At 39.0% G+C, this 10,478-nt stretch overlaps 1 protein-coding gene across 1 annotated transcript; it reads left to right on the forward strand.

Moving 5' to 3' along the window:
- The first annotated feature begins 9,237 nt into the window (after positions 1-9,237).
- Positions 9,238-9,861, forward strand: LOC131166651 (putative disease resistance RPP13-like protein 3). Its single transcript, XM_058125230.1, has 2 exons — positions 9,238-9,483; positions 9,664-9,861. Exons 1-2 carry the CDS (start codon positions 9,238-9,240, stop codon positions 9,859-9,861), a joined length of 444 nt encoding a protein of 147 aa, XP_057981213.1.
- Positions 9,862-10,478: the final 617 nt, after the last annotated feature.

Here is a 10,478-nt window from a genome sequence, read left to right on the forward strand (position 1 = left end):
TTATGATTGTTCATACTTGATATGATTGTGTGCACTAGAATAATATGCCATATTTTTATACCTATTTTGTACATTAAGCTTGTCACTGTGATGGCATTGCTCAGACTAATATTAGGGGACGGAAAAAAAACAGTCATTGATTCTGCCTGTTCCTATCCCTATGGTTCGAACTAGGATGCCACTCGTAGGATCTGGAGCTGAAAACCCTTTTGAAGAATGCATCATTTTCTTCACTGTGTTTGGTTCGAAACATAGTTGGAGGATCTTCAAGTTTGGCATCTTTTCGAGCGCCAACATTGCTTTGTGTATTCGTGCTGAGATCCTCCCAATTCTAGCTTGGTGAGGTTCTGAGGGTAGAACTCAGCTGATGGTAGCTTTCTACGTTTCCTCCTGGGCAACAACTTGTAAGAACATGGGTTGTTTGGCGAAGGCATCTATTCTGTGATTATGGGTGAAGCATCTTGATGATGGCTGAATACAGGATTTGAAGGCTTTTCAATTCAAAAACCGTCTGTTTGTGGTGATAGATTTACTTTAGCTTTCAGTTTTCTAAGCCATGTTGCTTTCGCTGAGTCACCCCGATTTAAACACTCCCCTGGCTAGACAAGACATTATTTGGGGGTTGTTAATGCCCAGAAACCTGGCCACCACTACAAGAACAGGTGTTGCAGGCCTAAATCCCCCTTCTGCTCACTTATACATTTCAGTTGGTGCAGTTTCTTCCTTGTAATTGGCATGCTTCAAATTTAGGTGTGAATCTGCAGTCTGCAGGTTAACTACCCTACCATTGGGGTAGTGCACTGATCGTAAAAATTTAATTTGTCTACTTGTTGCAACTTGGTGGTGTCAGGTCATATGTCTTACCATTTGCAGATGGCCAACAATATCAAACTAGGGTTGACAGTGCAAAAAGTAAACTTACATGGGTTAAATTGATAGCTAACACTAAGCTGTAGGTGACTTTTGTTTTCTAACCTTGGTTTTATTTTCTAATTTTCTTACATAAATTTACTTGATCATCTTATAAATGGGTTTGACCTAATTCTAAATTTAGTCCAAGATATTTGTTTCAACAAAGATACCCTCAATAATGCCTTATAGGTACTCTCTCTTATAAGTAGCTCGTGCTGACCTCCATTTTTTCTCGAAATCTTATTTTTCAATCTAAGGTCCTGAGGGAAAATAGGTACCATGCTTTTGGCTGGATCCAGATATTTAGAAGTTGAAGTTAGCAAGACTCTGTTTGTGCTTCAATTTGTAGAGCTCTTTTTTTTAAAAAAAAATTTTTTTTTTGAGGGGTGGGGCAAGAAGTAGTTAGCTCTTTATTACGGTTTATCTAATCAACAAAGCCAGAATCTAAATCATCCCAAGTTGATTGTTCTAACTGAAAATTGACTACTTATGCCCTGTTGCTAACCTGATTTCTAGTGCTATTTCATCCATAATGGATGTTGTAGTGCCTATAACTAAATAGTCTAGTGCTTGAATAAGCTCAGCATGTATGTTGTCCTGAATGCGTCTTACTTCCTGAATCCATTGACTTAGTCCCTTGTAATAAAAAAAAAAATTCATGAAAACATAATCCTGTGCCCCCCTTAGACAACTCGAATAAAAAACAATTATTAAAATGATTGATTCAACACATCTTGTGTGGAGCTTCAGTCGCAGTACTTCGTGTGGCAAAGGAAGTTTGGGAGGATTTGGAATTGAGTGGTGAATAGGTTGATGACATTGGGAAGGTTTTTGGATGAAAGAAGTTTAAGAAGGAAGGAAATTTCAATCGTCACCCCTAGGTTTTATTGAAGCTATGTGATTAGTTGTGGGAATCGAAGGATTGGGATCAGAGTAAGTTGTAGCCTGTAGGTTGAAAGTTTGGATGAGGAGGCTTGTGGAGGAAATGATTAGTTGGAAGAATCAATGGTGGGTTTATAAAACTGTTGAAGGTTCTTTGCATGGGTTGTGGTGGACTAATGGTTGTTGTAGCATAGGTGGACAGGTCATGATGTCATTCACAGTGGTGCAATATTTCAATGGAGTGGGCATGGCCACGGTGTAATTAACATTTTGTCGTTTTGGCCCCCTAATTAGTAGTTTAGGGCCTTTAGGACTTCATTTTGACCACGACAGATTGACTTGATGGGTGTCTAATAAAGGTCCTGGAGCTCAACTGGATCAACATATGGATAAGGTCTTAAGGCTTTTTATTTTTATTTTTCCTTCAGAATAGGAGGTACTGAGTGCAGGAGATGGCTGTAGTTTGAAAGAGTAGTTGAAGGAAAAGTCGGGCTCTCTAAGACAGACTTTATGGTAGTTAATGGAAGGGTTTGGGTCATTCTAGGATTCCATATTTTTGGTAACTACCCATTGAACTTCATCCTAGTAGCCTCAAATCAATTTAATTATACACTTCTCAAGGAGAATTGTTTATGCGATCATAAAATATTTTGTGCTTACCAAAGGTGAGTTTGGTCCCCTTTTTGGATGAGCTTCACTTTTTAAACACTAAAAGCTGCGCACATCGCGTTTGATAAAATAACTTTTCAATTTTTAAAAAGTGTACTTTTATTTTTAGCATTTTTGCAGACTTCTATAAGTTAAAGATATGAAACTTTTAAAAGCTGAAAATTGCCTTTTTTTTTTCCCCAGTAGATATTATGTCATAGTTATTTTTAGTTTTCTTTGTAAATATTCCAAAATTATCTATGCATTTATAATGTTTTCTAAAATGATATGTCCATTTTGATCATTTTTAATGTTTCAGACACCTTACTGCCTTGTTACCAAGCATTCATGATCAAAACTTTCTTTTTAATAGCTCTTTTCTTCCCAGGGTTCAAATAATTTTCAATTTTCTTGACTACTTTAGTTTTTTACTTTTTTCCCATCAGAACTCTGCAATTAAGCGTGCTTGGGTGAGAGTAGTACTAGGATGGGTGACCTCCTGGGAAGTCCTCGTGTTGCACCCTTCTTCTTTTTTTATTTTTATTTTTAAAAACATTTTTTTTTTTTATTAGTAAAAGGTAAATGTATTGATCAAAGTCGTATGTACAAAGTCCATTGGGCATACCCAGATTACAAAGGAGGCATAAACCTCAATCAAAATTGCAAAACAATTCAAATTCCAATCTAGCTAGAAAGCAGTTTCAAAATCAACTAAGCAGTCAACATCAATTACATATCATTGTACATATTAAATTGATCATAAATGACTCTAAAAGTGTACCTTTGAATCACTTCAAGCAGCTCTGGGGGAGAAATCCTTTTACCTTCAAAGTTCAAACACTTCTTTTCATTGGCCATAAGAGGATCAAACTACGTCTAAGAAAATGAAGCGAAGGTGCACAAAATAAACTAAATCACGCACATGGATACAGAAATAGAAGTTGTACCATCCTGTTACACCTGATCATCTTGTACCATGAAGTGAGCATAAAAAAAAAGGGCATCCCCAGGGCCAAAGTCTCTCGCTTTGTGAAGTTAGGGGGAGTGATCATGATGATTATATGTGTTTGTGAAGGATAGATAAAGAATGAAGTAACTAACAACCATTTGTGGTTATGTTGTCAAACTATTGCAAATTAGACAAATGCGGGTAGGTTGGATTATAGTATGGAAGTTATATTTGTCCTCATCTTCTCCCTGTTGCTGCTGAATTTGGTCGACCAATTCATAATCTTGATTTCGATAAGGCTTTCTAGGTGTCGCAATCCACAAGGAAGGCTTGTCATTCCATAAATTCTAAATTCCTTAGAACAGTCAATGCTTCTTCCTCTACTTCTCAATTCTTTCAATGCCTGCACAGAAAGTAGTTTGAGATAACGGAGTTGAGGAAGCCCTCCAGAAGAACATACCATATTCCTGTCCAAATATGATTTGTGACCCAACCGGAGAATCCTCAGCTTTGGCAGCTTCTCCAGGATCAACATGGGGTCTTGCCGAAGCTGAGATTCAGTTAAATCCATCAACAAGAGGTTTGGAGGCTAGAATTCTGCCACAGCAGGTAGTTCATCTATTATTCCTTCTAGCACCAACTTGTGCAGGTGCACATGGTTGTGAAGGGCATGAGGTTTGGGATAACGAATGTCTGTCCTTCACCATCATCACCACTCGAAAGCCTAAGGGATTGAAGGCTAGTTATTCTGGCAAGAGATTCAGCAAACACCATCCTGTGTGGGAATAGATTTCCTCGAATTTCGAGTTTTCTCAGCTGGGTTAGTTTTCCTAAGCTGCCATCATTCAACCAATCACTTGCTTGTAAATATAATGTTTGGTAGCCAAGACCCAAATTACCATCCATAAACATACCAAGCGTCCTTTGCCTTGGAAAAGCACAATCAGCATATAGATGCCTCAGTTGATGCAGTTTCCAAATTGTAGGGGGCATGCTTTCAATGTTGGTAGATTGTAAATCTGGAGTTTGCAGTTTAACCAATCCACCTATGGACATGGGAAGGCCTCTTATGCTAGTTTTCTTCAAGCACATGCATTTAAGGAGGATCATCAGTCCTATTTCCTCTGGCAGCGTATAGATCCAGCATACCCCTTCCACGTCCAAAACTGCAAGCAATTTGATTCCTGCTTGCAAATATTTCCAGCTCTTTTCTTGGACAGATTTGGCAAAACATATCAAAGATCAAAGGTGCAAACAATCCAATTTTTTAGATATGTTCTCCACGAAGAGAGGATCATGAATAATAAACAGTGTATGTGAAGTCAATTTTTTCGTGCACCTCAAAAAGTTTAGCTTCATTAGCTTCTGAAATGGCAAGGTCTTGAAGCAGATCATGGATGTGCCAAGATTTGACGCCTCCATCTAGCGTCCTTCTCACCCCTTGAAGCATATTTCTGTGGATCAGTTCTTCCAAATCATCCTGAGCCACATTCTCCATTGTTTCTTGCGCTCTCTTTTGTACAAATCCCTAGATGATTCGCAAGTGAATCAATTTCTTCACCCGAATCTCCTGATCTTCTGGGAAAAGGTTGCAGTAAAGAAAGCATGACTTCCAAGTAGTATGGCAAGTCATTGTAACTCAGGGTCAGAATTCCCAAACATGAGTTGGGGCCTTGATCCAAATGCCAATTCACACTTTCAAGTTTCAAGTGCTCTCTTCCATGAATTCTGTTTCTGATCTTTCCTCGAAAATAGTCCTCCCAAAACCACAGTTGCCAGAAGCAATCCTCCACATTTCCCCACTATCTGCCTTCTTAAATCCTCCAACTCCGGCAGGAAACCAGCGGGTGTGCTCCTGGTCCTGAATGTCTTCCTCACAAACAGATCCCAACTCTGTCTGGTTCAGAAACCGAAGTTCATGAGGTTCACTCTGCAGATCAGCATGTAAAGCAATTTCCTTGTTGTGAGAAGTAATCAAAACCCTGCTACCATTCATCTGATCAGGAAGACAGGAATCCAAATGATCCCAAGCTTCAAGGCTCCAAATGTCGTCCAGCACAATTAGGTACCTCCTGTGTTTCAAGAAATCACAAAGTTTCCTACCCAATTCGGCCAAATCCATTTGTTCCAATGCTCTGTTTTTATCATTGGTGGTAAGGGTTATTACAGATTTAACAATCCCAAGCAGTAGCTCTCTAATGTTATATTCTTGGGACATGGGTCCAATCATGACTCAGAAAGTCATTCTTTACATCAATGCAATTATAAAAATCCTTGGCAAGAGTTGTCTTCCCCAACCTACCCATTACTATGAGTGACACCACTGCTCTCTGCGTTTCTTTGGACAGCAGCTGCTTCATGACTTGTATGCCATCTTCAACTCCAACCACATCAGCTTCCTCGTTAGTAATTGGATGCCTCTTCTCTAGTTTCCATGGCACAATGCTAGTAGGGCTGTTGGGGTTGGAGGAACCTCCTGCAGCTTCTAAAGCCAGCAGGTTTTCATTGCAATACCTGGATTTATTGGTGGAGATCTTCTGATCCTGCTATTAATTGCTCTGATTTGAGTGTCTAGACCGTGGAGAATCAGTTGCTTCTTGACAAATCTATTGACTCAGCCCATGAATCTAGTGATGGGATTACTGAGTCTTTGCCCATCACTGTTGATGCAAAGGACAAATTCGTCGATGACATCTTCGGCAGTGTATGTGATGTCTCTTATCTGGTTCACTAGGAGTTTGAACCTTTTGTCGTACTTGCGCTTTGCATCGGCATTTCTGAGGAATAGGCGCATCCATTACAACTCGCTCTGGAGCAGTGTCAACTGTTCCTAAGCTCCCTAGAGTATGGATGCCTCATGTAAAAGCAGTTCATTCATTTTTTTTATAGGAAAAACGTGACAATGCTTTCGGCTCTGGGTTTCCTCCTTTGTCTTGTGTCTGTCGCAACAGAAAGAAACAATAAGAGATGAAACTTGGGAGGCTGGCCTGATGAAACTTGTTTAACTTTCTCAGTATACACGTATAATATAAGGGATAAGAGATGAAATTTATTTCCCACCACTAGTTGGTTTCCTGGAAAATTCTATGTCACTTGTTTAGGTGAAAGGGTGACATTGTGCAGAGAGGGTCTTGCCTAGATGCATTTTCCAAGTGCCATTTGATGCACCCCAAGTGTGCGGTTTCTAAAGGTTCCCCATAGAATGATGAAATGATGTGCAGTGGCTTTAGGTTGCTGTTAGTGCCAAGGGGAAAGCTAATGGAACACCCCAATTTGACTAGGAGAAGTTATTAGATTATTTTGTTTTACCACCCCAAATTTAGACAATTAAATTCTTGAATTTTTTTTGTGGGAAAATTTGCGGAATGGTTTTTGTTTTGTTTTGGCAGTTTACAAAAAAAGAAGCATTTTCATTTATTATAAAGCATTGAAAATGTAAAATTTTGTATTATTTCATTAAACATGCAATGGGATAGAAATGGAATGCCAAATTGATGATATAGCTACATTTTTTCCCCTTTTTGCCTTTATTTACATAATGTCTTTAAAAATAATTTTTCCTATATTACCTTTAATTATTTTCCTGTTTTACCCTAAAGTATATGTTACCAATATGATACAATTTTTCTTTCAAAATATCTTTCCTCGTTTTGCCTTTAATCAAATATTGCAACATGGTTTATTTGCATTTGAAATTTTTTTTTTTCTCTTTTTGCCCTTAATTACATATTGCTGCATAATTTTAGTCATTGAATTTTTTTCCCCTTTTCTTTACCCTTATTGAGCCCTTTTCATGTTGCCTGACATCAAAACAATAGAAACATTTCTATCAAATAAAAATTAACCTTCAATTTTACATCCATATTAATTTGAAATAAAAATAATAAATTTTTGGCTCTCATTTGCTTCAATATTTACATTTCTCATCAAATTTCCTACTACATTACCTTATGGTAAGAACAAAATATTTAAAATATATTTCAAATAATAGATAAAAAAATCTAACAACCTCTCCTCTATGCCATAAAAAACCATTCAATCTATATTTTCAAGTCATTATATTCAAACCCAAAGATTCCGAAAGTTAACTCTAACTCCCAGAGAACCCCAACCCCAGCCTAGCAATTTGATGCCAAATTGATGAAGAAGGGAAGCAATCTATGAACTAATTTTAGATAGGGATTAGGAAGGTTCATGGTTGAGGTTTTGATTTTAAAGATTTAAGCCTGTACATAGACAAGGAATCTAGAGCAGAGGTTTGTGTACCTAAAAACTAGAGCAGTCCACGAGATTTTCCTTTGAGATCTTGAAATTTAAACCATAAGTGAGTGAAGAGGGTTTTATGAAAACAGCTGTGGTTGCTGTGAGCAGCGGCAATAGCTCCTCCTTTCCTAGTGGGGGTTCACGATGGTCCGCGTCCATAACTGGTAGATCGGCGTTTGGCGTTGGTCTTACTAGTAACCGGATGGCATGACAGCAGCTACGGAGACTAGTGAAAGTGGCAGCAGACCAACTTATAGGAACCAATCACATGTCGTTGAACGAGAGCTGCCCTTGAGAATGAGCTGTGAGTGGTGGGAGCGTACAAGCGATGGTTGGGAGAGGTGAGGTTCGAGGGGATGATCAAAGGGAGGGGAGGATTGAGAGAGAGATGTTGAATGAGCAGCCCCATTTTTGAAGGATAAATTTGCCCTATTAATTTTTTTTAATGGTGTTAGTATCTGCCATTGGAATGGGGTTATGAATATCCTAGGATCCAAACGTGAGGAGAGGTCTATGACATTTTTTAAACCTCACGAAAAGTCATCCTTGTCTTTTTGGCAAACCTAGTACTTAGATTGGAACGAAATTACGGTCATTGAATGGATGGATAAGCTACTTTCCTTTTCTCACCGACCTCAAAGTCATTAGCCACTGCACACATTTTCAGAAGAATCCTCTTTCTCGGAAACCTACGGAAAGTGGGCATGCAGTTGGCAAGCTATAGTCATTCTCCTTTTTCACACGCACAAACGTGTGAAATTGAACTTGCCAGGAAGCCATCTTGATCCTGCTGAAAAAGAAGTTTCGTCTATCTATACAAAAATGTGTGCATTCTGAGAAAATTAACTAAACAAGGTTTAATTTGTCACAGCAAGCCTAGCTAGCTCCCAGCTCCACACACACACACACACACACACATATATATCTTGCCAGCGTCTAATTAATTTCTATCAGAAGTATCATTGCTGCTGCCACTTGCCAGACACAATAATGAGAGAAACCTATATATGCCAGTAGCATAGCTGAAGCACATTGTCATGTTTTTCCTACAAAAATTGAGCGAATTGCATTCGAATGAGGCTTCGGTGCTTATGGAGCTGAGGAGCAGCTCAGATTGCTCCAGACTGAGTTGCAATGGATGCACCTGTTCCTCAAAGATGCCGACGCCAAGTGCAAGTACGACGAAAGGCTCAAACTCCTTGTGAACCAGATCAGAGACATCACATGCACCGCCGAGGATGTCATGGACGAATTTGCCCTCAAAATTGACAGTGACAGGCAAAGAAGACTCAGTAATCCCATTGTTGGAAGATTTGTCAGGAAGCCACTGATTCTGCATGGCCTACACGCCCAAATCAGAGTGATCAATACAAAGATCTAGAAGATCTCCACTAATAAATACCAGGTATTGCAACGAAAGCCTACTACAGGCTTTAGAAGCCACCACAAGTACTACTACTACTAGTACTTCTGCTGCTGCTGTGCCATGGAAGCTGGAGAAGAGGCAGCAACATCCAATTACTGCAGTGGATGAAGTACTTGATGTGGTGGGAATTGATGATGACATGTGAGTGGTGAAGCGAATGCTGTTGTCCGAAGAGAAGCACAGAACGGTGGTGTCAATCTTGGGAATGAGCGGGTTGGGGAAGACAACTCTTGTAAAGAACGTTTATAATTCTGACGATGTAAACAGTGTCTTTATGGGTCATGCTTGGACCCATGCTTCCCAAGAGTATGACATTAGAGAGCTATTGCTTGGGATTGTTAAATCCGTAGTGTCCTTTTTCGATGATAAGCAAAGGAGGGCGTTGGAAGGCATTGATGCGGCCGTATTGAGTAGGAAACTTCGCGGTTTCTTGGGGCAGAGGACGTACTTTATTGTGCCTGACGACATTTGGGGCATTGAAGCTTGGGATCGCTAGGATCCCTATCTTCCTAATCAGGGGAATGGTAGCAGAGTTTTCATTACTTCCAACTAGAAGGAAATTGCTTTACATGCTGATCCGCAGAGTGAAGCTCAAGAACTGCGGTTTTTGAACCAGACAGAGAGTTGGGATCTGTTTGTTTGGAAGATATTCAAGGCCAAGAGCACACCTGCTGGTTTCCTGCTGGAGTTGGAGGGTTTAGGAAGGCAGATAGTGGGGAAATGTGGAGGATTTGCAGTTGGCAATTGTGGTTTTGGGAGGACTGCTGTCAAGGAAAGATAAGACCCAGAACTCGTGGAAGAGAGTACTTGACAGTGTCCATTGGCATCTGGATCAAGGCCCTGGCTCGTGCTTGGGAACCAGCCCTGAGTTACAATGGCTCCGTATTTTTAAAAATACAATTATTTCCAATATTGATAACGCTTAATTAAATTTTAAAATTTAAGGTGAAAAAGTTTATGGTTTAAGAAAATTTATATTTAAATATCAAATACCTCAGGAAATATTTTTGATAAGGGAATTCATGTATGGCATGCAAAACACTATACTAATGTCTTGACATGCACGATACATTACTTAATTATCCTTACGAATCCAAAATTTTACATTTAAAAGCTATATTTTACATTATTTGATGCAAGTTATTGATCTTAGGTGATTGAAGGAAGGTTAAACCTTAAAAGAATATTTACTATTAAGACTAAAATAGAATTTAATAGCTTATGAAAAAAATATTTTATTGTAAAGTAAATGACCATGTAAAAGTTCATGTTATTCTATTAAACATGGAATGGGATAAAGATTGATAGATCATAGTTTCTTTGCTATTTAATGGTGCATAGCACTAGCGTGTTCATAGCAAAGGAGTCGAAGCCATAAAAATAGGCGGTCACAACTTC

The sequence above is a fragment of the Malania oleifera genome, chromosome 10 (genome assembly GCF_029873635.1).
Source record: "Malania oleifera isolate guangnan ecotype guangnan chromosome 10, ASM2987363v1, whole genome shotgun sequence".
NCBI classification, from domain to species: Eukaryota; Viridiplantae; Streptophyta; class Magnoliopsida; order Santalales; family Ximeniaceae; genus Malania; species Malania oleifera.